At 48.0% G+C, this 27,446-nt stretch overlaps 1 protein-coding gene across 4 annotated transcripts in view; it reads left to right on the top strand.

Annotated features, from left to right (window-relative positions):
• Nucleotides 1-27,446, top strand: part of CTIF (cap binding complex dependent translation initiation factor) — a 154,632-nt gene that overhangs the window by 12,344 nt on the left and 114,842 nt on the right. For 3 of the 4 annotated variants that reach the window (XM_061354819.1, XM_061354818.1, XM_061354820.1), the window contains exons 2-3: nt 17,478-17,690; nt 24,818-24,901. In XM_061354819.1, coding sequence (XP_061210803.1) covers nt 17,511-17,690; nt 24,818-24,901 — 264 coding nt within the window. In that variant the 5' untranslated portion in view covers nt 17,478-17,510. The remainder of the gene's footprint in view (nt 1-17,477; nt 17,691-24,817; nt 24,902-27,446) is intronic. The other variant, XM_061354821.1, reaches the window with a different exon arrangement.

Genomic DNA, 27,446 nt, shown 5'->3' with positions numbered 1-27,446 from the left:
AGTGAACTTTGATTCAAAGTACATGAGAAACCATAGACACCAATTTGTAACATGCTGGAGGGAGTTTGGATCCATAACCAAATGAGAGCATTAGTGGGGAAGCTAAGGAGAGCAGTATGCAGGCTGCATATGAGCAACATGCATGCAGCCTTCTGCATGACCTAGGAGTATGGAAAGATATGTGTGTGTATTTAAGAAGGGCTCTGTTTTTTTGGCTAATGAACTGTATTGACTGCAGAAACATCATGGTTGCATGAAGCACATACTGGATGCTTGAGTCTGTAGGATGCTCTTCTTGTGTGAAGATTTGGTTTAACTTGGATCAGTCAATCAGTGACGTGTTTATGTCCTGAAGGACTTCATGTGTTGGTGGAGTACTGAGCAGTTGGTTGTAAAAGCATGTTGATATCAACACAGCTTGCTGAAGGGTCATCTGTGTGGTCTGAAAACGTGAGGCTTCACAAGAGCATCTCACACTGTGGGTTCTCCTGAGCTGTCCAGGGACAAGATGTGGGTTGTACGGGCATAAAGAAGCAGCTTAGAAAGCATTTTGGAGAGACCAGTGAAGAAATATCTGCCTTCACTGTTAACAAAAGCAAGTGGGTTCTGGAAGGTGGGGGTTTCATTCAAGTCACCATCTGGAAGGAGACCCTAAAGCCCTAGCAGAAGGTGACTAGTGTACTGGACTTTGGGCCTTGGTGTTGGATGGCCCAGCTGGGGATAGATGATAGCTCTTGCGTGGTACAGGTAGGGAGGAAGAGAGGAGGAGTCATCAGGGCAGCGAGCACATCCTCCTCTTTCATATCCCTTTCCTGTTTGCTTGGTCTGGTGTTAAGACACCTGGATGTGAGCACAGCCCAGCTCCTGCTCTAGCTGGGGCTTTTCCAAGTCCTTGAGCCCTGAGGCTGCCAAGAGAGGCAGAGCTGATGTCAGACCATCAGGAAGGAAGACATGGGTAATAGAAATCGGATCCCTTTTTACAGGGAAATCTGCATGCATACCCTGTACAGCAGTTGTTGCAGGGACTGTCCTCTTTGCCTCCTGGAATAGAAGGGTTTGATTACTGTGCATGATTGTCATGTATTAGAGCTTCATGTCAACCACAGTTACCTCTCCTAAAGGTCAGCCTGGAATTCCAGGCCACTTGCTGCTGGGAATAAGTTTCTTCTTGTTCTGATTAAGCTGGGAGTAAGACCTGGTGCTTTGTCCTGGGAGTCTGGATTAAGCAAAGGCCTAGCAAATCCACAATTAGTCTGGATTGACAAGCCCTGGAAGTCCTGAGGTCCAGCCCTCTGCTTAGCACAGGGATAGCTTCTACATCAAACCTTCCTGCTCGCAGCCTCATCCAGCTGAGCCTTGATGCCATTTCCAGGGATGGAGACTTCACACCCCCTTGGGTCATTCCCAAGTAACTCCCTGACATCCCTCTGGAGTTTGCCATGCTGCAGCTGCTGATCCTCAGACCTTGAGGTGAGCAGCTGCTGTGGTTTGCTGCTGGAGGCGGATTTCTGCTACCAGTCTTCTTCCTGCCCCTGGCATATCATCGTTGGGTTCCTCAGCTCCTTGGGGACATCACCACTTGGAGCAAGGCAGCAGTGCCTGTGTGCCTGTGTGCACTGAGGCTGATCGCCAACTGACCTAATTATTATAATCTCACTCTTCCCTCACTGTGCAGGTTTCCTTGGCTCTCGGGAGGCTTCCCTGGTTTCTCTAAGCTGATGCTTGATTTCTCGCCTGCCTTTTAATAATAGTGTTCATTCACTCAGCCTGGGTGAAGTCAGGGAATAAGGTTTGTAGCCAGATATGGTGCAGTACTCGTGAACTACCTTTCCTGCTCTGATGGCCATCCTACTGCGTTTGGTGGCTCCAGCCTGCCAAACCTTCCAGGCGGCTCCCTGCATGCTCTGCTTGCAGCCTTGCTCTTCATGTGATGCCCTCCTCTCCCTCCTGCCCTGACTACAGCCTCTTTAACGTGGAAGTCCTCTGGCTGATGAAGTTAATGGGTAAAAATTGTGCACTGCCACTTTCTGCCCTTCTTGTGGGTGCAGAGTTGATTTCTGTCCCTTTTTTGTTGTTGTTTCCTATCCCATTTTGTTGTTGTTCCCTATCCCATTTTGTTCTTGTTCCCTATCCCGTTTTTAATTCTGACAGACCCCTCCTGCTGCAGATTCTCCCTTCCCTACCTTCCCACTTTCCTGTTCATAAGGGTACAGATAGAGGCAAGTTACCTTTTGAAGGTGCCAGGTTTTTTCTTCAACAACACAGGGATTTGCAGCATGTTAACAGGATTTAACAGCTACTTCAACATAAATAAAATAAAGCCTAGGAGACAAAAAAAAACCAAACCCAGGGTAACCCAACAACAAAACATTGCATCTTGGGGTGAGTTCCCTCCATTCGTGATTTTCTTTCTGCAAATTGAAAATGGCAATTGCCCCCATGGTACCAAAAAGTCTCTGTGGTCCCTGTCGAGCAGACAATAACCTGATGTAACTTGGTGCCTCCTTGCATGGACAGAGCTTACCGCTAAGCTTCCTGGTTAAACCATCTGATGGGATCAGCAGAGGTGAGCAGCAGCACAGGGGCTTGGTGGCAGAGAGTTTAAAAAACAAGTCAGCAGCATTATCCTGAAAAGCTATCTGGTTTGGGGTTTATTCTTTTACTCCCTTGTCATGAAAGGGAGCGGGAGAGGATGCAGTGGGGCTGTGGAGAGGCTTTATCTCTGTTTAGGTTTCTGCAGCCCTGGGTGTTATCTTGTGCAGTACTCCATGTCTCCAGAGAGTAAACATCTTCTTCTTGGGCAGAACAGCCTGTGGAGGAGGTAGGAAAAAGCCAAAGCAGGGACATTGCTGGGAGGATGAAGTCGGAAAGGGCTGGCCCTGGGGTTGTGTCCTGCATCACACATTGCCTGCAGAACTGGGGCTGCAGCAGATCCTCCCCTCTCTGAAGGGATGAGGGTTCCCATTTTCCTTATTTCCCTCTTCTCATATATATATTTGAACTTTAGTGAAGTTCCTACAGCTTTCTGACATATATGTGAATTACAGTAACACTTCAAATTATGTTTTCTGTCCTGGAGCAGTGCTGCACTCTTTGGGTCAATGTCCCAAATTATCCTCATGTACTCTGAATACTCCTCAACATCAGCCCATAAAACAAATAATTGATGCTAACTATTTGTTTTTTTCAGTGAATTAGCCTGTAAAAAGATAATTTTATTAAGGATAATTGTGGGCGATAAGAGACTTTATAGCTGGTGTCAATGAATATAGGTATTTTTCCTTCATTGAAACAGGAAACAAAATAATGGCTAGTCAGAGAGGCTTTATTCACTGCAAAATGAAATCTGTTCTAAAGTCTTTTACACCATAATGGAGAGCTGTGGAAATTTACTGTGTGTCACCGTGAAATAAAAGTTAAAATCCTTTGTTTAAAAATACCAAACCCTAAAAAAAAGAAAAGGAAAATGGAATAAATTTTTCCAGCATTTTTCTCCCAGTGTTTTGGCAGCAGTGACTTGACCAAAACTATTTAAGATTCACCAAGCCAAAGCTGGGTTGCTGGCAAACAAGTGATGGTTTTATTATTATTAGTTTATTTATCTATTTGTGACGGGTTCAGCCTTTTGCTTCTGCAGAAGCGGATTTAGTTCCTTGGGTGAATGTGGGTGGGGAGAAACAGGACCCTCATCCCACGCCGGAGGAGAGGACATGTGGGGCTTGAGTGCCAGGTATCACTTCTGGTTCTTGATGCTGGAAGGCGTTGGACTTCTTCTGGACCTTGTGGAGATGTGGGGATGCTCACCAGGAGCAGGGTGTCCCCATGGACACCTCAGGGAGCACAGAGGTTCTTCAGCATCCCTCTGAGAAGGAGAAGCCCTGAAGAAAGCTGTAGTGGGTGTGAGGAAAGCCTAACCCAAGCCCCAGCATTCTCTGGTGGTGCTGGCATTCATTCCATCTTCCTCTGCAGGCTCCAAGTGTTTGCAGTAACTCAGGGCTGGGCGCAGAGTGTTCATTCATGTTGTATAATTTATTCCAGAAGTGCTTTTTCCAGCCTCCTGTTACCTCAGCTACTTAATTGGTGGGTCATAAATATCTCTGAGATGCCCTCATCTGACCTGCACTGCACAGGCATCCAAGAGCTAGCAATAATGGGCTTCCACCTGCAAGGCCCTTTAATGTGAGTGAGATACCATCTGTGTATGCAGCATTACACTTTGAATTTGATTAATCAGATTCTCCCTTACCTCTTTCCTTTTTTATCCAACGCTAAACAGTTTGGGCTCATTATTTACTTCTCTGAGGTCAAAGGTGTGTGAATAGCAGGCGTCCTGCTATGGTGTTTCTCCTGAAACTGCTGGTGCTGCTTCATTTTGATGCAGTTATAGTCCTCCCCCCATGTCCTCATTATTATTTACTTCGGGGCTGTTAATACCTTAGGTGTAAGCAGAGGTTGGCCAGTGCAGAAGGGGACTTTCGGATGCAGACATGGCTTGGCCTGAGCTCTTTCGGTCATTGCAGCTGTATTCAGTGGGGCTGCCACATGATAGAGGTCATCATGGGAAGACCTTCATGATGAACATGAAGGACCCTTCAACAAAAGAACACAAGGTAGTGTAAAACTCATTTGTGGATGTGTTTCTGGGTTGTCCTCATGCCTGCAGGTCCTCCAGTCACAGGAGGGTATCAGTCCTAGGCATAGTAGGTAGGTTTTCCACTGCAAGTGGTGTCTTGGGGTGGACGAAGCTGTCCTGAAAGATGGATCCTGTTGGTCTTTGATGGCTGCAGGTAGTCCTGGGTCCTACAGTCATCATCCAGCTCTGTAAGAACATCATTTCCTTTGGGGTCAGGAGGAAAACTTACAAAAGTAAGTATTTCTGGCATTACCCCTGGCCAGGCTGTGTTTGTGGAGAAAAAGCTTCTCTTGGTGCTTTCTTGGCTTGCTTTTCCTGGGCTGCTGGATATTTACCCAGTGCAATCACCCCGGAGGGGTCCTGAAAACTAAAGCCAAACTTCTGGTGTTCATCAGAGACCTTCTAGATCTGTGATGCCTTCCCTGCAGTAGCGCCTTGAAGCTGTAGGCCTCTTTTGTCCTTCCCAAGTTAGAATGGAAAGCCAAGCCTTTAATATAAGCCCTAATAAGACTTGTTGTGTTTGACAAAACAGGGAAGTGAGGCATGGTGGAGGAGTGAGCAATACATCCCAATCACAGGTGCAGTGTGTGGCATACTTGGGTGCACGATGGATGAAGCATTTGGACACACGGAGCAGCTCAAGGACATTTTGGGATGAGCTTGAGATTCTTGTTCCCATATACCCATATAGCTGCAATGCTGGGGCTCAGCAGGACATCCAGCACTTGGGGTTTGGAGAAGGGACTGATGTCAATCACGCTGATATCAGGGCATGTTAGGACATAGGGTTGGTGGATGCCAAGGCTGAACATGAGCTGTCTTGATCTGGGCCAGTCGTCTAGACTGTCGCTGCTGCTGCTGGAGGTAAATAGACACTCCCTAAGCTCGCTTGATCTCATGTTCATCTCAAAATAGGTCTGCTATCGTGTCCTGGAAGTACCTGTCTCTGTTTGCTTTGTGTTAATGCAACCCCTCCTGTCCTCCTGCCTGCTGGTGCTCAGCCAAGTAGAGCTACTTCATTTACCTCCTATTAATCAAACCCAGATGTCCCCTGGGTGATAGATGTGGCTACGCAAATACTTGAAGCATCTTTACTCCCTGGAGTTTGGCAGGCTGCTCTTCCCATCCCTATTGCTCATTATGATTTAGGGATGAATAACCAAAGGGGGAGTAGGGTCACCTGAAAAGGGCTTTTGGGGAGCTGTGTGTCTGTGTCACTGCTGCAGAACATCAGATAAAGCAGAAAGCAGATGTGGGACTGAGTGTGAAAAAAATAATGCATTTCATGCCTCTGAAAGGAGCTGTTTCATGCCTCCAGAAGGAGCTGGTGGCTGCCAGTAACTCTGAAAATTCCTGTCTGGGGAGGTGCTTTGCTTGGTATTTGCAGGGCTGGTTCCGTAAGGGAGGTGCTATCCTGGTGAATTGGTTCAGGCTGTGTCACGAGCCACTGGAAGGAGATAAAAGCTGGGGATGGGTTCAAAAAGAAGGCAGAGCTCTGGGGCTTGGTCCATGCTGCTTGGGCAAAGGAAAGCTTGGGGAGGGTCTGATCTCCACACATCCAGGGCTGGGCATTGCCTGCTGCTGGGGCCACAGGGAGCTGGGGCCCATCTCTTGCTGTATGGTGCCATTCCTTGGCTTGGTGGGACCTGTGATGCCTGAGCTGGGTCTTCTCCCTTCCCAGCGCAGCTATTGGGATCCCAGTGCAAAACCTGGTTCTGTTTGGGTTTCACATTTGCTCTCATAATTGCTATTGGAAACTACATGTGAGAACATGCAGGAAAAACTTGTAGGCTGAAAGATGGATTTCCGGTCTGCAAGGGCATCTTCCCAAGCTGTGAGAGCTGTCTTGAGTGATGCCTTTTGCCCACAGCAGGCTCAGGGAGCTGGATTTAATTCGGATGGTACCTCTGGTTGGAATGAGAACCCTTTCTCCATGATGCAGTTGATGTGCTGGATGGAAACTTGTCTGTGTGGACCACATTCAGTCCGTGTGATCAGGAGCAGGAGCTAAGGGGGGCACTGTCAAGTCCCAGGTGAAGAGAAGGCTTTGGTGACCAGCTGAATTATGAGTCAAAACCTTGTCCTTATATGTGCAAAGGTCAGACACCTTGCTGGGTGTGTGTTTTGGTTCTGTCCTTTCCCAAGGAGAAACTTCAGCAAGTAGGTAGGACACGGGCAACGGTGATCATGGCTTTTTCCCTGTCTTTCCAAGTGGGTGAAGCTCTTATATGGGTACATTTAAACGTGGAGGAAACCAGGAGCAGGGACAGAAGTGCCAGAAAGCTCAGCTCTCTTGTCACTGATGTCCTCCATCCTTGGCCATCTCCGTGTCATGGTGGACTTACTTGCACAGTATTGAGCACCAACCCCACAGGGCTCCTTGTCCCCTTGTGCTTCTCCAGGGCTTCATTTGGTTCCCTGCCTCTTAATTCATTATTATTAGACCAGCGCTGTTTTGCAGGAGGGATTTGTTTTCCTTCTGCACCTACAGAATTGCCCATTTCCCAAATTCTTGTTCTTTTCCACTTGGGTATTTACAACATCCCACTGGTGGTGGTGCTGTGGCTGCTGCCGGTGTGGGACCTGAAACAGTCCATGACTGATGCTCCCAGGGTGGACATGGTGCCAAAGCCAATCTGCTGCTTGTTTTATAACATGAACATTCGAATGCGGTGGAGGAGCGGGGGTCCGGGATCCAGAGTTTTGGAAATCTTCCTTGTTTGTGGGTGTTGCTGAGTGGGGATTTTTAGGGATTTTTTTAGCACTGAAGGTAATTAAAGATTCAGAAAATCTCTGAATATACTTATCTGTGCACGGGGTTTTTCAGATGAGTTTAACTAGCTCAGAGAGGGGCATGGGAACTTGTTTATTTTCCTTTTCCTCTGCAAAATGGCACAAGTTTACTGGATTAATTTCCTCTCCAGTTCCAGTTGAGCAGCTCAGGTTAGGTGGAATGCACACAGGTCCCTTAGGAGCAAGCCAGATTTAGGGCATAGAGGATTGTTACTCCTTGAAATCTGTTCCTTGCTTTGCCCGTGTAACCCAAGCCCAAGCATCACTGGATCCAATGCAGGGAAGAATAGGTCCCCTTGGTGAGAGCAGCAGGACCCCAAGGATGACTTGCTTTTCTCCATTGCTCACTGGTGCAGAAGGTGGCTGATACTTGAAAAAACATCTTGCATCCTCATTCCTATTTTATCTTTCAAAGACCTGGAATGTGGGAGGTACCTGCGCTCTCCTACCTCTGCCTTGTTGCACAGAAGAGCTTCGTTTCCACTAAAGAGGGAAACTGGCAGCAACAGAACAAGGGGAGATGGGTTTAAACTAAAAGAGGGGAGATTCAGACTAGATAGAAGGAGGAAATGTTTTACCATGAAGGTGCTGAGGCGCTGGCACAGGGTGCCCAGAGAAGCTGTGGCTGCCCCATCCCTGGCAGTGCTCAAGGCCAGGTTGGACACAGGGGCTTGGAGCAAGCTGCTCTAGAGGAAGGTGTCCCTGCCCGTGGCAGAGGTTGGAGCTGGAGGAGCTTTAAGGCCCCTTCCAACCCAAACCAGTCTGTTATTCCCTGGAGGAGAGGATAGCTGGCTTCTCCTACCATAAAGTCCCCTCCATCCATCCACAGTGGCAGCTGCAGCCTTTTGGCTGGCAGCCGAGGTATGCATCCTCTGAATGCTGCTAAAAGCTGGCGTGCGGGTGCAAAAATGCTCTTTGCCAGCAAACCAGGAGCATGGTTTAATGGGGATTAAGCACTCTCCAGGGCTGCCCTTCTGCTGACTGAGGGATGCCACAGTGGCCCGTGGGATGGATTACTTCAGCAGGTTGACATCGCAACTTAGAGTGGGATGTGTCTTTTAGGATTACAGGGCTTTTCACAGCCCAAGTGCCCATTATATTGCCTGGGTGCCCAGAAAGAAAAGATTTACTGTCTGATAATGATTTCCCTTTGGTTATTTGCAAAAGACCAGTATGTGGTCCTATCACTGTAGTGATAGGAGAAGGGGTAATGGTTTAAAACTTAAACAGGGGAAGTTTAGATTGGATATAAGGAGGAAATTCTTTCCTGTTGGGGTGGTGAGGCACTGGAATGGGTTGCCCAGGGAGGTTGTGAATGCTCCATCCCTGGCAGTGCACAAGGCCAGGTTGGACAGGGCCTTGGGTGATATATTTTAGTGTGAGGTGTCCCTGCCCATGGCAGGGGGGTTGGAACTGGATGAGCTTAAGGTCCTTTCCAACCCTAACCATTCTATGATTCTACGTGGTGGCCAGCATGCAGGCGGGTGGTCGAACGTGCAGTTGCATCGCATGTGGATCAGCTCGTTATTATAGGACTCTAATTAGAACATGGGCTGTGCTCTCTGCCTTCAGAGCGCTGCCTGCACTGGGAGTTTTGCACCCTGCCTGCTGCTTCCATGGTTTCAGGGGTCATCCCTTGGGATTGCAGGGGAGATGTGCAGAATATACATGTTAGTTGCCTGAGGGTTGCTGCCTGCGTTGTGCATCACAGGGGGCATGTGCATGTGCACCATGTATGTGTGCATTCAAGGTAGGAGACCATGCTTTGTTCATATCTTCCAGCATAATTCAGGGTGCCCAGAGAAGCTGTGGCTGCCCCATCCCTGGCAGTGCTCAAGGCCAGGTTGGACACAGGGGCTTGGAGCAAGCTGCTCCAGTGGAAGGTGTCCCTGCGCGTGGCAGGGGACTGGAACTGGATGAGCTTTAAGATTCTATCCAACACAAACCAGTCTGGCGTTCTGGGATAATGCCTGCAGCCATCATGTCCTACCCAGGCTGCTAGAGCAAGTGCTGTTTTCTCTCAGAGGAGAAGCAGTGCAGCTTCAAAGAGGAGATCATGGAGCATGTGTGAAACCTGCACTTTTTTGCTGTTTCTTCAAATACTTCTTAATTGGTGATGTTTCCTTTGCAAAGGTGAAAAATAAGAAGTATATAAGGTGTAATGTGGGCTCATGTTCCATTAGCCTTTAGAAAACGCAGGGGAATGTGAAAATGGATTGTGTTTGACTTAAGTCACAGTTCGTAGCATCAGACACTCTAGAAATGGGTTATAAAACTCAGGCTGTTCTTAATTCAGGGGTTAATGGTTATGTGTTTTATAAGACCCATTTCAGGTTTTATTTCTAGAAGTGCTGATCTACTTGCACATATTGAATTTATATAAAAACCAGGGAATGGGAAGCATGCCTTGCTGTTGTTCTGCAGCCAGAGTGATGCTCCAGTAGACTACTTGCCCTGGCATCCCATGTAGTGGAGCATCCCACCATGGGGTGGGACCAACATCTATCAGATGGCCCATAAACCCTCCCCTGTTCACCTCCTGAAGTTCAGACAGCGGTTTTCTTAGTTGTGTGCTGTTTTTCCCTTTCTTTTCCTTGGCAACATCCATCACAAGCTGAAGGTAGCATGTTCCCTCCGCAAGACAATGAAGCCTGTCTTCCATCTCGTGTAAAACCGCTTCAACCTTGTGCACAGATTTGGCACACTCAGAGACTTTGTGTTTCTGAAGGATGAGGCTTTGATTTTGTTTAAAAAGAAAAAACACAAATCCAATTTCCAATGACAAAAAGATCCTTACTGCAGTGAAGCAAGCCACATAATAAATTACTGTCTGGGTGAGAACAATAGATTTCTGGCTTTCTGGTTATTTGTCTTCCTCCCTTGCTGTATCACTTTGTCAAGTTAACTGTTTGGGTTGGATTCTGTGGCCATTTGCACTTGATTGTCTCCTGGCTCCCCCCTTCTCTCTGCAAATCCATTTATTTCTGTGTTTATTCTAATGGCTCTGTTTCGAAGCATTGTGGTGTTCGCTTGCTCTGTCACATGCCAGGCTCATGGATGTCACTGCAGTGTGGCAGCTGCTGGGTTCCTGTCCTGTCACTTGGGCTTTTCTGCATCACGAGGTACCAGAATCCAGACCCTGACACTGGAGGGATGATGAAATACGTTAAATGCTCAGCCAGCCGTGGGTGCGTCGGTATATGAAAAGCCCAAGGCTAGCTCCAGCAGCAGTCAATCATTACGGTTTCCTAAGATGTTTACAATTAGAAAAGCGTGAGATCCAGGATATAATAATTTACATTTCCTCACTTGATGTTTTGGCATCCGTAAAGACAAAAGCTTTGGAGCAGCAAATCCAAACCATACACACTATGCTTCATCTGTGCTCGTGGAGATGCAGCAGTACCTGGATGCGGGGAGTCATGGTTCATCTCGATTGCTTTCATTTTCCATAGTAACTGTTCCTGCGGCTCGCTGGATATGAAAGCTGGCTGCCAGCAATAAACTGCTCGTTTCATGCTCCGAGATGCACTCAGCGCCTTAAAAAGACACGTTGCTAATTACTTGTTGTTAGAAATGGGCTGGATTAGGAGAGAGAAAATATTGCTGCTGAAGGAGCTTATTAAGAGGAGATGGTGGGAAGCAAGCCGTCTGCAACCGTGCTGATAGGCAGGAGTTCAAGCCCCAAACGCAGATGGTCAAAGGTCCTTCTGCCTGTTCTGCTGCCAGTGTTAGCTGTTGGATGGTTGTTTGCAGAGGCAAAGCGCAGGGAGGGTTTCAACCGACCTGGATTTGCTGATAAGAAGCAGATAAGAAGTTGAAGAGTTGTCCTGCATGAGCTGTTTCTTACTGGTCTGTGTGGCCAAAGCATCTTTCATCTCCCAGATCTGGGGCTGAAGGCACCTCCTTCCGCATTCACATTGTGCACTTCAGCAGCCTGGAAAGCCTGGCTCGGAGAAGATAATGGTCAGGCAGTGTGAGGGAGGTGATGGCAGAGGGTTTGATTGTTGAATCATAGAATCACAGAATGGTTTGGTTTGGAAGGGACTTTAAAGCTCACCTACTTTCATCCCCCTGTCACCAGACCAGGTTGCTTCAAGCCCCGTCCAGCTTGCCCCATCCCTACACTACAAGGGATGGCACATCCACAGTCACAGAATGCCTTGAGTTGCAAAGGACCTCGCAATTACCTAGTTCCAGCCCCCCTTGCATTATTTAGTTCCAGTGACCATGTACTGTTGCTTTGCCCAGCCCCAGAGAGGCACCAAGAAGAGGGTGTCTTCTCACTAAGAGGTGATGACCAACAGGTCTTCGCTTTAGGGAGCACACAGCAATGCGTTCATTTCTGGAGGCTGGACAAGAGACTTCAAGATTGATGTTGGCTGATGATGGGGCAGCAGATGGTTTCTCCTGGACAGAGCTGGTTTGGAGTTTCTCCTTGGGTCTCACTCTGGGACTCTTCAGTTTGGTTTTACCATTATCTCATACACTGATAAATACATCTGTGGACTGCTGTGATGCTTTTTGGTTCATGTCTTGGGTGTCTCTGAGCAGAAGGGACCTGCTAGATCACAGCAGGATGTAAACTTTATGTATGATAAACTCCCCAGGGCGAGCAAATGCATGAAGAGTATCCTACCACAGAAGACTCTGAAAGGACATGGCTGCTTTGGTATGTGGAGAATCTGCACTGTGGCTGCCTTTTATAGGAATCATCTCTTGTTCCTAGAAAAACCTGGGATGATAAATCCCATATGGCAAAAAGAAGGCTTTCAGTGATCTGTCAGGGTAGGTCTGGAGCCCGTCACAGTATGTGTCTCCGACGGCCAGCCTGCGATGGAATTTGTGAGGAATAAATCTTCTACAGAGTGAGGCTGCTCTGCATTACTTCATTCCTCATGGAGGAGCACAGGATTGGCATAGGAACATTTTTAGCCTTTAGATGGAGGATAAGTAAGGAAGAGACATTGGTTTTCCAACCAGGATGCCTTAAGTGAGTTATTTAAACCCCATCTAAATAGCTGAGGAGATGTAGTTTCAAAGATGGTCTGGATGCTTGCTGTTTCTTGGGGTTTGGTAGTCCTTGGACCTTTTGAGACGTGTCTAAATGTGGAGAAGCCTGATGCTAAGCACTGCGTTAAGCAGTTTTGCCTGACTCTGTATTTTAAAGATCTTTTCCAATTACCTTACCGAGTTGTTAGCACTATTAACTCCTGGCAGTGTAGTCACTGGGTAAATGAACTTCCAGCTTTCATTGGATAGTGTGGCAATCCTGATGTTCTTGTCTTTGAAGGCCCCAGCCTTCAAAGAAACTTGTCATGTGTGAGAAGGCATTTTGGGCTTTCAGCATCCATCCAATAGAAATGAAAAAAATGGCAAAAGCAACCTCTTTATTTTCATTTCCTTTGCTAATGCCCAACCAGGTTGGACCTTGGGTAGGAGTGAGAAGGTGTGCGGCTGTTGGCTTAATGGTAGGTTAGTGTGTTGGTTTGCCTTGCTGAATTGGAGCAAGAATTGGCTTAGGAAGATCTCTTCATGGGCAGCAGTCTTGCTGACAAGGTTGCCACGTCAGCATGGTTTTGGGCTAAAAGCTCCACTCCTTTCTTCAGAAATTATGTTTGTATGGGGCTGCATTCCCTGCTCCCTCAGCATGTTTGTGAGGCACAGGTATCACAGTATCACAGTATCACAGTATGTTAGAGATTGGAAGGGACCTCAAAAGATCATCTAGTCCAATCCCCCTGCCGGAGCAGGAACACCTAGATAAGGTTACACAGGAACGTGTCCAGGCGGGTTTTGAATGTCTCCAGAGAAGGAGATTCCACAACCTCCCTGGGCAGCCTGTTCCAGTGTTCCGTCACCCTCACTGAGAAGAAGTTTCTTCTCAGGTTTAAGTGGAACCTCTTGTGTTCCGGTTTGTACCCATTTCCCCTCGTCCTATCATTGTTTGCCACTGAGAAGAGCCTGGCTCCATCCTTGTGACACTCCCCCTTTATATATTTATATACACTAATAAGGTCACCCCTCAATCTCCTCCAAACTATAGAGACCCAGCTCCCTCAGTCTTTCCTCATAAGGGAGATGCTGCTTTGGCACAGCTGGGCTGCTGCGGTCCAGTTTTTGGAGAAGCTTTGTGTTGGTGTGCTAGAGAGAGGATGTACATATGGGGTCCTCTCACCCAGTGGTGAGCTGATGGATGTGCATTGCTGTCTATGCATGTTTGTCCTTTTCTTGTCAGGGACTCACCTTTTCTTGTACCATTTTACCATTTTGGTTGCAAGCTCCCCTGTGCTCTTGCCTCCCACCCATCCTGCCCAAAATGGGTTCCTTCTCCATTGCTGCTCTTCACCTATCAGAATCACCGCTTGCTTCCACAAGCTCAGCAAGCCTGGAGCACCTTTGGGAGAAGAGGAATGAGCATCAGCTGTCATAAAGAGTGCTTGTTCTTACTGAGTTTACTTGCTGATTAAGGGTAAAACTGTATAATTGCCATAAACTGTATAACCTTGCTAGAGCAAGAACCCCATTTAGATCACTTTTAATAAACACTATTAATAATAATTATATATTACAGTAATGCTGATAATTATTAAGTTATAATAAGCAGTTTGTACATCTATTGACATTTTTTGCTGCTGACTCCTTGTTTTATGGTCATAGTAATGAGCACGGCATAAGCTGCGTAGGTAAGGTTTGTGCTTCAACAAAGTAGGGGGAAGAGGACGGAACAGGAATTAAAATACAAATTTGAGATTGATGTCTATTAATTACCATTCAGGAATGTGTCTGGGGTCTGGGCATTCTTGATGGTAGGCACTATGCCAACACAGACCCAAAGGATTGCCACTGCCTGAAGAGCTCTCAAGAATATGTACTTGCTCAGTTTGGGAAGGCATCAACTGCTTTGATGCTCAGGTGTGGGTCTCAGGTTTTTACTTGTTTGTACATGTTTTGAGGGTAAGACAAGATGGAAAACCTGCTCCAGGCACAGAGGTTTCCTGACATTCATCATTAAAAAAAGCGGGAGACCATCCAGCCTGTGCTGCCTTCCTGGTGGAGAGGGTTAATTCTGGAAATGGAGAGATCCTTTGGTATTAGTGCGGAGAATAAACCTTTGTGGGTGGATTTGAATTGGCCTGGATTTAGGTGGATGCTTGCCTTCCCAATATGCCTCCTGCCAAGGAGGAAGGGACATCATTTGTGCCTCAAAACCTGTCCCTTATGCAAGGTTCCTGCTTGGACCAGGAACTATCTTGCAGGACCTAGAAAATGGATGTCTGTAAACCTGTGATTGTCTTGGATCTATTTTGTCAAGCACATTTTATGTGTGTTTTAAATGGTAGAATTGGCGTGGAGCCCCAGAAATCAATGGGTACCAGATGAAAAAGCCCTGCCTTGAAAAGTCTTCTAGAGGATGGTGACCAAACACCTCGTCTGAGTGCTGGGACATCTCTGGGCAGCCTGGTGGAATTTGAGAAGGCAGTTGCAGAGCTGGGAAGGACACATCTGAAACCGGATGAAGTATGGAAAAAGTAGAAAGATATATGGAAAGTGGGCTGAGAGAGCAGAGGAGGCTTTCTTGAGTGATGAAGTGCTTGAACATCACCTCATGGAGTCATAAAACCATTCAGGTTAGAGAAGACTTCGGGAGGTCTCTAGTCCAACCACTTGCCCAAAACAGGGTCAGCATCAAGTGTAGACATTATCTTCCTGTCGTAGTGATCATGTAGGCATGTGTGGTCCTAACCATGAACGCTGTAATAGGAATGGGCTGTGGTTGGAAGGGCAATCCAGAGGACAAATTCAGAAAACCTAGAGCTGGTCATTGCCAGGGAGTGCCAGGAGATGCCAGAGAATCAGGATGTTCCTCTACTTGTCGAGCCTGTTTTATTGACACCCTGGGTTGGGGACCGTGGCACATTGGCATAGCCAGCACACTGGGATGGTCATGTTGGTCTCTTGTGTCATTATGTGATTCACACCGACTTGATGTAGACTAAGCACATAATCATAGAGTGGTAGAATGGTCTGGATTGGAAGAGACCTTGAAGCTTATCCAGTTCCAACTCCCTGCCACAGGCAAGGACACCTTCCACTAGAGCAGGTTGCTCCAAGCCCCAAAGAAGATTACAGACTGTGACTTGCTCATCTTTTATCTTATTATAAGGGTTAGATGTCAACCAATTCACTGTCAATGCTTGAACATCTGCGCTAGGGATCTTTGTGTGCTTAATCTTTGTGATGATGATCCTATCTCAGGTGTATGTGGTAACTCATCATCCTTAAATATAGGGGAGTTTTCTGTATGCTAAGTTCTGCTTTTTCTTTAGAGAGAGGTGAAAGTACTGCAAGATGGCTTGGTCTTAAGGTTTCCTACTAGAGATCCATAAACATGTCAGATACATGTATTGTGTGTGCTTGCTGGACCTGGTGACTTCTGACAAACCTGTTCCCTTTGAGTCCACTGTCTCTTCTGTTGCTAATCAGCAAAATGCGGATTGGGCACACAAAAGTGGAGTCATGTTAACCCTTGCTCTGCTTTGTGCTTTATCATGTGTATTCAAAGTGGAGCATCCTCTGGGCTTAATTTCCTCCAGTTCCATCTTAAGAAAAAATATAAAATAGGAAAAAAAAACCCCACCTTTTGGATTTTGTTTTGTGGCCCCAGGGGATGTAGGATACTCAAGTGTTGCCCCCTGTATGAGCTGTCCCCTACCTCTTGTGATCACCTTCCCCTGCCATTATGCTCTCCAGGACTCATTGCAGCCACCTATTCCACCAGCTTTTTCTTTAGCACTTTTCATATAATAATTGGTACTTTCCATTCAGTAATTGGCACTAATTAGCTAAAAGGGGAGTAGCATGCTCTCCTCCAGGGCGCCGTGCACTCTGGAGTGCCTCCTTTTATTTCCTTCCCTACTCTCTTTTCCTTTCTCCTTTTTAATATGCCACACGATGCCTCTTCAGGAGCTAATGTGTGATATTGATCTACAAAATGAGCCTTTTTGACAGTCGGGGCACAATTGGGAATAATTCCTTGAGCAGATGAAGTCCTTCGGCCAGAACTGCTCGTTCTCAGCAGTTGCCAAATGAAGCCACAATTGTTCAGAAGTGACAGATGAGAAATAGTTCAGAAGCTGGAAATTGCCTGAGCTGGGAACAGATTCCCACCCCCCCCACCACCTTCCCTTCCGGATGGCATGTGACTCACTCCGAATTTGCTTGGTGGTTTTATACTTGTCTCAGAACCGACTGTAAGTACCGGCTCCTGGTGAAGGAGAGGGTGAGTGATGAAGGCGCCGTGTCCTGCAGTGTGCTGGGAGCTCCGGTGTCTCCTCCCTCACAGCCTCAGGGAAGGAGGAATATGAGTCTTTACCACAAGACACTGGTCCAAAGCCTAATTTGTGAGCAGACATGCCCAGCACAGGTACAGGAGCTGATGTTTTCTGTTCTTTGAGGTGTGATTGGCATCCAGTCATAGAGAAATAAGGAGGAAGACAGCATTAAAAGCCCCTGTACCTTCTATAGAGCCATTCTCCTGCTGAGAGAGAGGTTTTAAAAATAGATTCTGATGTGATATCAGTTTCACCTCCACGTGCAGACCTCCTCACTGAACCGTTTACAGTCCTACTGTTGACTCAGCATCATTTTCTACCACCGTCCTAGAGAAGCTTTTCAGTTATCATCCTCTTGTCCATCATGCCCTGCTTATCACCCTTATCCAGCACAGCTAATGCCATGGGATTTTTAAGTCAAGCTTTTTAATTTGGGGTGGGTTTTTTTATTGTTCATGTGTCTGGAGGTTTTAGTTTTGGTTTTAAGAAAAGGCAGGCAAAACGTTTGTTGTTGTCCTTAGATGTTGGAATATTACAGAAATGGGATGTTATTTGCATACATGGAAACCCTGCAACCATGTGGGATTATTATCAGTGTTGTTGGAAATGGAGATATACAGCAAAGGGTATTCAGCCTTTGGTAACTGATAGGCTTTGGCTACTTTTTCTGATTACTGGGAAGTCATTCCTTGCCTTTCTGTGTTTTGCTCTCTCAGGCCCCCTCTGTTCTTGGCATCTCTCCCAAAGGGATGGAGAACTCGTCGGTCGCATCAGCCTCCTCGGAGGCGGGGAGCAGCCGCTCTCAGGAGATCGAGGAGCTGGAGCGTTTCATCGACAGCTACGTCCTGGAGTACCAGGTCCAGGGGCTGCTGACGGATAAAACAGAGGCGGATGGTGAGAGCGAGAAGACACAGTCCCACGTCTCACAGGTAGGCAAAGGTGTTGGGTGGAAGAGGGCCTGCGGGATACTGGTGTCTTGGGGTGGGGATGCAAGTCCAGCTGAAGCTGCTGTTCCACAGTTGGGATGTGAAGCAGGACATAATAAACCACGGAATTTGGGGCAGCTTGCTTGTTTGGCTATGTATATATGAGGTCTCCAACCAGTTCATAGAGGTCTCCTGCCCAACTGGCTTTTGGTTTTGAATGGTCTCAAGGAGTGTGCCCAGAAGCTTTTCGACTTGTCCATGGTTTACAAAGAAATGACCTTTCATTTGTTAATGGAGGAAGCCTCTCTCCATCCCAGAATGGTTTCCGAGGGTGAAAAAGTCCTGGGAGGATGGAAGACCTGCAAGGGTTGCAGTGGGGGGGATGTTCAATACTGAGATGTGCTCTGGTCTGTATGCACGGGAGTGTCCATGAAATAATGAAGAACAGAAGGTCAATCAGAAGCCCCAGATGCTCCCCATTGCACTGGGGGTTTGTGGGCATTTTTAATGTGTGTAAATAGCCTTTTTGCTCCTTTCATGGTTGTTACGCCAAGGAAGGAAACTGCTCTATTGCAGAGTATGGGAATACCCAGAAAACAGAGGGTGTCGTGGTTTAACCCACAGCCAGACAGCTTGTGCACTCACTTCCCCCATCCTTTCTTGCCCTCCCCTATTCTCGGAGGGACGGAGAGGAGAATCAGAAAGAATGCAACTCCCACGGGTTGAGGTAAGAACAGTTTAGTAACTAAGTTATAACACAAATCACTACTGCTGCCACCAATAATAGTAATGATAAAGGAGATAACAAGGGAAGAGAATACAACAGCCCATCACCAGGCGACCGATAACTTGCCCCCCCAGCCCAACCAAGCACCGACCGATACCTCCTCCAACCCTGCAGTCCAACTAGCCCTTCCAGGTAACTCTCCGTTACATCCAGGGCATGACGTGCTGTGGTATGGAATACCTCTTGGGTCAGTTTGGGTCAGGTGTCCTGTCTCTGCTTCCTCCCGGCTTCCCTCCTCCCTGGCAGAGCATGAGGCCCACAAAGTCCTTGGCCAAACCAAAACATCAGTGTTTTTCAGCTCTGTTCCCAGCTGAAAGTCAAAACACAGCACTGCACCAGCTACCAAGAAAGAGAAAAATGACTGCCACTGCTAAACCCAGGACATTATCCACCCCTTATTCCATACCATTCACGTCATGCTCAGATCCCACATTTTCAATATACCCTCACTCTTATCTAAGTGCACTCTCATCGTAGTGCATGGACCAGTCCCTATAAAGCTGCTGAGTCCATCTGGTCCATGATGCCAGGCTCCATCTCTTGTAACAGTCTTTCAGAGCAGGAGAGGCTGTGTGCAGTGTTCACACACATGAATAACCTGGGCAGTAGTGTCCATTGTTAGGTCCACCCCTTGATCATGAGTCCATCTCTGTGTTGCATCTCTGCTCTGTTGGCCTGAAGGGTCATGGGCCCACCAGGTTCAAAATAATTCATTGTCCTTCCATCTCCAATGTTTCCAAAGCACTGGAGGGGCCCAGTGGACTAGATACTTGCCCATACTGTCCCACATGCCCTGCCACTCATGGCTGTCCAGCCTTGGGGAAAACCTCTTGGTCCTCCCATATTGTTGTCTAACCCCAGACAAGACCCAAACCCGACTCTGCTTAAATTTTGGGATCAGACACAATGGTGGTGGGTAAAACACACTCTGCATGTGTGCCAACATAGTGAACACCATCACAATCAGCAGGCAGGTCCCAAGGGTACCCAAAGGCCATTCAAAACCTTCAGAACTGTCAAACGATGCTGCTGTACTTGTCACTGGGGCTGGTGTAGCTGCTGTGCTTGCCGGCTCTCCCACCACCAGCTTCTCTTTTCCTGAGTCCAGCTCTTCCTCCTCTGCCTTGTTGGGAAATGCTGCGGGGTCTCCTGCATCCTCCTGGGGCTCGGCGGGCGGCTTCCGGGGAATGCTCTCGGCCGTCATGGGGCTGGGCTCGGCCGCGGGGCTCGGCTCCTCCACGGGGCTCGGCTCCTCCGCCGCCTTCTCCCGCTCCTCGCGCGCCCCGACCTCCTCCACCGGCAGCCGTCCCCGCGCGGCCTCTGGTCCCGCTCCCGCTTGGTCCCCGGGGCCGCTCTCCCGGGCCGCTTCAGCAGCCACCGGCTCCCGGGGCCGCTCCCCCTCGGCTTCCCAGAGCCTCACGCAGACGGAGGCGAGGGCGAGGGCCAGGACGGTGAGGAGCAGCCGGACGGCCAGGGACCAGTCCACGGCCACGTCCGTCCCGTCCTGCTGCTGCAGCCCGCCCGTATTACAAGTCATTGCCATAAAGTACAGTGAGACAGGAACCTTAGCCCAAGCCCCACACTTGATAAACACTAACACAACAAATACCGGCTCTAAGTAAGTTACAACATTCTGAAACTGTGAGATCAAGAGGAACAACTCTGAGATCCAGTAAATCAGCATTGTGATGGTCAGATCTGTCGTTATCTCAACCCCTTGTGCCCCACGTTGGGCGCCAAAAAAGAACTGTCGTGGTTTAACCCACAGCCAGACAGCTTGTGCACTCACTTCCCCCATCCTTTCTTGCCCTCCCCTATTCTCGGAGGGACGGAGAGGAGAATCAGAAAGAATGCAACTCCCACAGGTTGAGACAAGAACAGTTTAGTAACTAAGGTATAACACAAATCACTACTGCTGCCACCAATAATAGTAATGATAAAGGAGATAACAAGGGAAGAGAATACAACACCCCATCACCAGGCGACTGATAACTTGCCCCACCAGCCCGACCAAGCACCGACCGATACCTCCTCCAACCCTGCAGTCCACCTAGCCCTTCCGGGTAACTCCCAGTTACATCCTGGGCATGACGTGCTGTGGTATGGAATACCTCTTTGGTCAGTTTGGGTCAGGTGTCCTGTCTCTGCTTCCTCCCGGCTTCCCCTCCTCCCTGGCAGAGCATGAGGCTCACAAAGTCCTTGGCCAAACCAAAACATCATTGTTATCAGCTCTGTTCCCAGCTGAAAGTCAAAACACAGCCCTGCACCAGCTACCAAGAAAGAGAAAAATGACTGCCACTGCTAAACCCAGGACAGGTGGTTTTAGTGGGGATGTGGTTTGGTGTTGTCATTAAGGATGACATATTTCTAATTAGGTTTGTTCCTAAAATGGACATTTTAGGTCCAACACAAGGAGAAATGAAACCTCCTGAACTGCTATTGTTGTTCAGAGGGATTAATTTGTATTCTGGTGCCACAGTGTGCCAGATGTGTGCTGAAGATGTGAACTGTTGAAGGGATTAAGGAGCCCATGGTGCAGGGAGCAGTGAGCTCTGGTCTGTGCCCTTGGGATGGTAAGGCTGCTATGATCCTCCAGTAGCGATAGAGGTGATTTCCTGCCCTGCAATGCTGCCAGTAGGATAAAATAGTTAGGTTAGAGGCCACTGAAGAGACTGAAATAAAAATAGTAAGGCTGAAGGGTCATAAGGGTAAGGATATGGCCATCATTATGTAGCTGAGATGCTTTTGAGCTGCTGGAGAGGTCTGACTTGGGTCGTTGTCTCTTCATGAGGTACAAGGGAGACAGATCTGGGGCAGAGATCCCCCCACCACTTCACATGAAGCCTTATCTTTACTTTAATAGCTAACAAGACTGCCTGGCAAAGCCAAGCTGTGGGTATGGTGATGGGGAGAAGGGCAGAGTCCAGGCTGGGTTAGTCCAGGACCATGACCTCTGCCAGCATGCAGGGAAGTTTTGTTGCTCAGGTCTGTTAATTGCTTACTGATGAGTCCCTGTCTTCCTAGGGCTTCATTTTGCTTTAACTTGGGAGAAATGGTTGGGGTAGTGAGGGGAAGGAGCTCTCCTGCCAGCTGCCAGCAGTGTCTGCTTCTCCTGTCCCCTGCCATGAGCACCCCACATGCTGGTGGTCATGATCACAGAAGACAGTGTCCTCAAGTCCAGCACAGAGGAGCTTTCTTTGCACCCCAGGAGTGGGGCCATGTGAACCTCATGAAGCTCAGCAAGACCAAGTGCAAGTTCCTGCACCTTAGTTGGGCCTTAAACTGAAAGAGGGGAGATTCAGGTTAGACATTAGGAAGAAGCTCTTCCCTGTGAGGGTGCTGAGGCGCTGGCACAGGGTGCCCAGAGAAGCTGTGGCTGCCCCATCCCTGGCAGTGTTCAAGGCCAGGTTGGACACAGGGGCTTGGAGCAAGCTGCTCCAGTGGAAGGTGTCCCTGCCCGTGGCAGGGGTTGGAGCTGGATGAGCTTTAAGGTCCCTTCAACCCAAACCATTCCATGATTCTGCATATGCAGGATCCCATTCGTACCTAGTACCAGCAGTGTTTATCTGATTTATCTCAGATGTGCACATCTGTAGAGCTGAGGATCTGATCCAGATCTTTGGGCTCTTTATTTCTTAGCTTGGTGTAAAGACATTACCAATCAAAGTACCCTTTTCAAAACCAGATTTTGCTCAAGAGGCCTTTTACAAATTGAGGATCAAAGCTCTTAGAAGTGAGAGAAAATACTTTTAAAAATCAAGAGCTCTGAAGTACTTTATAGTGCAATTTAACCTATGGCTGGAAAATGCCTATGTTTGAAGTGGTGCTTTAGAGGGGCTTCAGGTTAAACAGGTAAGTGCTGCTTTATTTAATGTATCAAGCTTAGAAATACCATTGAATTAGAAAAGAATTAATAGTCAAAGTTTTACAAGCATTTGAAGCCTGTCCACGGCTCTTCTCGTAAGTCGAGGCTCCCTCTGCAACTTAAGGACAAAACATGCTAATTCTTGTGGCAGCCCATGTACAAGTTTTGCATTGAGATTATAGAATCATAGAATCCTTAGGGTTGGAAAGGACCTTAAGATCATCAAGTTCCAGCCCCCTGCCATGGGCAGGGACACCTCACACTAAATCATATCACCCAAGGCTCTGTCCAGCCTGGCCTTGAGCACTGCCAGGAATGGAGCATTCACAGCTTCCTTGGGCAACCCATTCCAGTGCCTCACCACCCTAACAGGAAAGAATTGCCTCCTTATATCCAACCTAAACTTCCCCTGTTTAAGTTTTAACCCATTACCCCTTGTCCTACCACTACAGTCCCTAATGAAGAGTCCATCCCCAGCATCCCTATAGGCCCCCTTCAGATACTGGAAGGCTGCTATGAGGTCTCCCCGCAGCCTTCTCTTCTCCAGGCTGAACAGCCCCAACTTTCTCAGCCTGTCTTCATATGGGAGGTGCTCCAGTCCCCTGATCATCCTCATGGCCCTCCTCTGGACTTGTTCCAACAGATCCATGTCCTTTTTATGTTGAGGACACCAGAACTGAACACAATACTCCAAGTGAGGTCTCACGAGAGCAGAATAAAGGGGCAGGATCACCTCCTTTGACCTGCTGCTCACACTCCTTTTGATGCAGCTGATCATAGAATCCCAGACTGGTTTGTGTTGAAGGGATCTTCAAGCTCATCCAGCTCCAATCCCTGCCACAGGCAGGGACCCCTTCCACTGGAGCAGCTTGCTCCAAGCCCCTGTGTCCAACCTGGCCTTGAACACTGCCAGGGATGGGGCAGCCACAGCTTCTCTGGGCACCCTGTGCCAGCGCCTCAGCACCCTCACAGGGAAGAGCTTCTTGCCTAATGTCTAACCTGAATCTCCCCTCTTTCAGTTTAAACCCATCACCCCTTGTCCTGTTGCTACAGGGAAGGAAGAAGAGGCACACTGCACACTGCTTCATCCTCCGTACTGCTCGCAGGGGAGCTGCGTCCATCCCCAGTCTAGAGAATCCCAGTGTGGGAGATTCCATGGTGGGGATGTCTCCAGCCTTGGTTCAACCAGAAAAAAGGGGAAAGTCAGAGGGAAAATGCAATTATCCTTTGGCTATGAACATCATAATCAGTGAAGTGTACCTTGGGAGACCTTTCCAGGCACATGGTTGCACTCAAAATTGTTAAAGGAGATAAGGCATAGATGGGTCTAGTAGAAGGCTCTGAAGCATGACAGCATCATGAGAGTCTCCAGGTTCATCAGCAGAGGCAGCAGCAGGGTGATGGGCAGCTCTTTAATAAGCTTATTAAAGAGATGGATGAGGACCTCCCATCTGGAGGGCTAGAATGGGTTCTCTGAGCAAGGCAGAGCTGTGCAGTGATCATGACAGTTTAGTGGTGGCTCTCGCTCTTACCTTGCGTTCCTCTTATACCTGTCAAGAAGCTGTCAGGGCGTTGCTGTTTGTGTGGAGCTGACTTTTCATTTTCTTGGTGTGCCAGCTTTGGTGGTGGCAGCTGAGCGCTTCCAGGATGAAAGAGCTCAGGAATAGGGGTGTGTAAATGTTGTTGAGGGGTGAAAAAATTGCTTTAACATTAAACACCATCCTTCATGTTTGTCTAGTGAAAATTGAGCTTTTTAATTTTTTCCCCCCAGTATGATGCAGATTTCTTTGAGGGAGGTAAAAAAACCCCAAATGACCCTGAATGAAATTATGTTGGTGGAGGCACCTTGCTGTCAAACCTTGGGGAAGGTGCCCTGAGCAGCTTGTTGTCCCCTGTGGCAAGGAAATCACCTGGTACCCATGTCCTTCACCATGGGATGAAGCTGGTGTGACAACAGGGCTGCCATCCAGGCTGCACGTTGCAGCTGCAAAATACATGAGTGGCCAAACATGTAGCTTCGAGCTCTGTTTTCTGTGTTGTTTAAAATAGAACTGTGGGGTTTTGGCAGCTCAGGGGTCATATCTGTCCCTGAAGTGAGCAGAGTTGGGAAAAGCAGAAACTTCCCGACTTTCCATAGAAGACTCCATGGAAAAAAGTAATCAATTCAAGTACCACAAGCCTGAGATACCAGATGGTGTTGGAATCAGCAAGGAAATAGGGGGGGCTGGATTTTATTGCAAAGCATCATTTCAAGTGCCTTCCTGCAATTGTTCCTGCATGTTCCCTCTGCTCTCTGTCATCGGATAGAGCGTTCCCAAGCCAAAGCTTTGGAATCGTCCTCAAAACATGGGGGGGGGGCACACACATGCATTGATGCCTGTGGCTGGGTGGTGTGTGCTGTGTGCTGTGGACTGACGCAGCAGTTTTCCCCAGCCTGGCTATTATTTTACACAATCCCTGTTTTTATCCCTTTTACAGTGGACTGCAGATTGTAACGAGCAGCTTGATGGCAGCTGTTCCCCATCCCGAGGGAAGGGCTCGTCGTCCCACGAACACAGTCAGGTAGGGGTTGTGCTTAGCTCTTCCTCACCAGAGCTTTGCTTTTGTTCTCGTACTGCCCATGCTGCCAGCTTCCCTTCCCCTGTGGAAGGGGAGATGTGTCCCTCTGCTTGGCATCCAAAAGCTCACTCCCACCAAACCCATGGGAGATGGGCAACACCACGATGTGTGGATGGATGGATGGATTATGTGGATGGATGTGTGGATGGAAGGGGAAAAAGAGTGTCCTGTTTATTCCTGAAGAGCTTCTTTTTACCACCTGTGTGAAGAATACATGGAGCTGACTTGGAAGTATGAGGTGGAGCTGGGATGAGGGATCTTTGTGTAGCTGTGCTACTTGGTTGTGTGCTGCAGCATAAGGATGGCGTTGAAGGGGAAAAGGGTTAAATAGCTGTCTCAGTGAACTGGGAGAAGAAGCAAAATTGGGTGTGCTGAGAGCATGTGTTGGGTTTGCAATGACAGAAGTCAGATGTGAGCTGGTTTTGGTGGTTGTACCTGGTGTGAACATCAGTGTATTTACCAAGTGCTGCTGGCATCCCTGGAGGTGGCTGTCCCTCCTCTGTGTGAGCACCAGTGTGGGAGAGGGTTGGGAAGGGTGGAGGCATGGGTTTGACCATTGTCAGGTGGTTGAGGATCTGCGCTGCCACCATGAGATGCATCAACCTGAGATGTGAGTTGGAGCTGGCTGCAGGAAGGTGTGAGCAGCATTTGCAGTTTCTGTGGCTGGTGGATGTCCCAGGGCTTCACGACAGTGGTTCTGCTGCTTTTTCCCTGCTTGATACCCTCCAGGCTGCAGTCCCACATGTGGGATGTATGAGAAGAAGCCTGGGAACCCCTCGCAGGGTGGTGCAAGAGGCCGTGTCACCCTGAGCAGTGTGTATTGCAGTTCCCAGTTTGGGCACAGTTTCTTCCCACACAAAGCCGTGCTGGAAGCTGCTTGACTGTGGGATAGGGATTCACACATCCCCTCCCTGCCTGGATGCAGAGATGCTGGGAGCATCTATACAACAACCTGCACACAACAAAGACAAGACCCTGTTGTGCAGGAAGGTGCATGTTACTTACAGGGTCACTGCCTCAGATGAGCTCAGAAGCTGCCAGACAGAATTGTGGATGTAATCTGTTATAGCTTTGATCTGCTCCAGAATATTCGCCATCAAAACCTTATCCAGGTGCCCCTCCCAGTGCTGCAGCCAGCTTGAATTTCAGCTTGAAATCCATCTGGGAGGCTGGCCCTTTCCATGGAGCCTCCTTGGGTGGCACAGGGTGTTAGCATGGCCAGGTCTTTTTGCTGGGGAGGAAGGTGCCTGCCTCTTCACCCAGTGGCTCAGCTGATGTGCCAGTCCCTGGTGGGTACCACAGGAGGATGCAGGAGTCACATGCGAGTGATGCTTTCCAATCAGTGCAGCCCTGACATCTTCCAGCTGCCCGCTGCCGTGCTCTCTTTTGTTTTCTCTTATGGGGTTTTTGTTGTTGTGTTTTGGTTTGGGAGGGTTTTTGGTGTGGGTTTTTTTTTTGTTCCCTGGGAATTAAGCCTATGTGATCTCCACCAACAGGGAGCTTGCTTTCTATGTACAAATAACATTTGCTGATGCCCAGGCTGTTTGCTCTGCGTTTGGGCTCTCTCCCAGCCTGCAGCAGAGCTAGCAATTATCTCTCTCCATGTTGGGCTTCCTTTAACAGTGAGTAACAAAATTTTCCTTGGCACCAAAGAGAAGCTGCAAGCTATTGTTCTTCTGTCCAGGCGAGCATTTCTCTTGCTGTTACTGATACATAGATGAAACGCTAGTGAGGACTAGGTTCAGTTTATTACCATTTCTGGCTGTGGATTTTTCACTGGTAGATTTAACTGCTAAAAAAAAACATACCCCAAATAAGAAGGTGTTTGTCTTGAATGTAAATGATCAATCCTTTAAACCTGCCAGGGAAAACCTAGCTAATTATTTCCCGAGGGATGTTGGAGGCTTTTTTGTTACATCGTCTTAAATGGATTTTGAGGGGTTTGGTTGGAAAATAGAATTCCTGATTTCCCTATTTTATTCCAGCTGGGATTTCTGCATTGCCTGTTGTGCAATTTGCACCATCTTAGTTGAAAAACACTTGGATGTGATATTCCTGCTGGCCTCAGCTACTGTGAAAACATGGATTATGTACCTGTAACCATAATATGCCTCACACAGTTCTAATGCAGAGATCAGAAGGGTCATTTATATGGAAACCCAGGTTAGTCCTGGATATATATTCAGTATCTGGCTCCTTTTCTGTGAAGACAGAGTAATTCAGGGCCACATTTTCAAAAGTAATTGGCTTCCTAAAGGTTACAGGGGAGCCCAGGGTGAAGCTGGCTTTCCCATTCCTAAAAAATACCCCTCTGCATCCCTTAAGTATGTTATGACTTTAAAATTCTTGTCTGTACAATCCACCAAGGTTAAGCCAAATAAAAGAAAGATATTGTGTGTGTGTGTGTAGGTGTATTATGTATCTTTATAGACATTTATATATAATATGCGTGCGTATCAACATCCATAGGATGTTGTGTTAAGTGCAA

The sequence above is a fragment of the Neopsephotus bourkii genome, unplaced genomic scaffold (assembly GCF_033783945.1).
Source record: "Neopsephotus bourkii isolate Nb327-2 ecotype Australia unplaced genomic scaffold, CSIRO-AGI_Nbou_v1 NB_749, whole genome shotgun sequence".
Taxonomy (NCBI): domain Eukaryota; kingdom Metazoa; phylum Chordata; class Aves; order Psittaciformes; family Psittacidae; genus Neopsephotus; species Neopsephotus bourkii.
The sequence above is the reverse complement of the archived record's forward strand: the minus strand, read 5'-3'. Positions and strand labels throughout refer to the sequence as shown.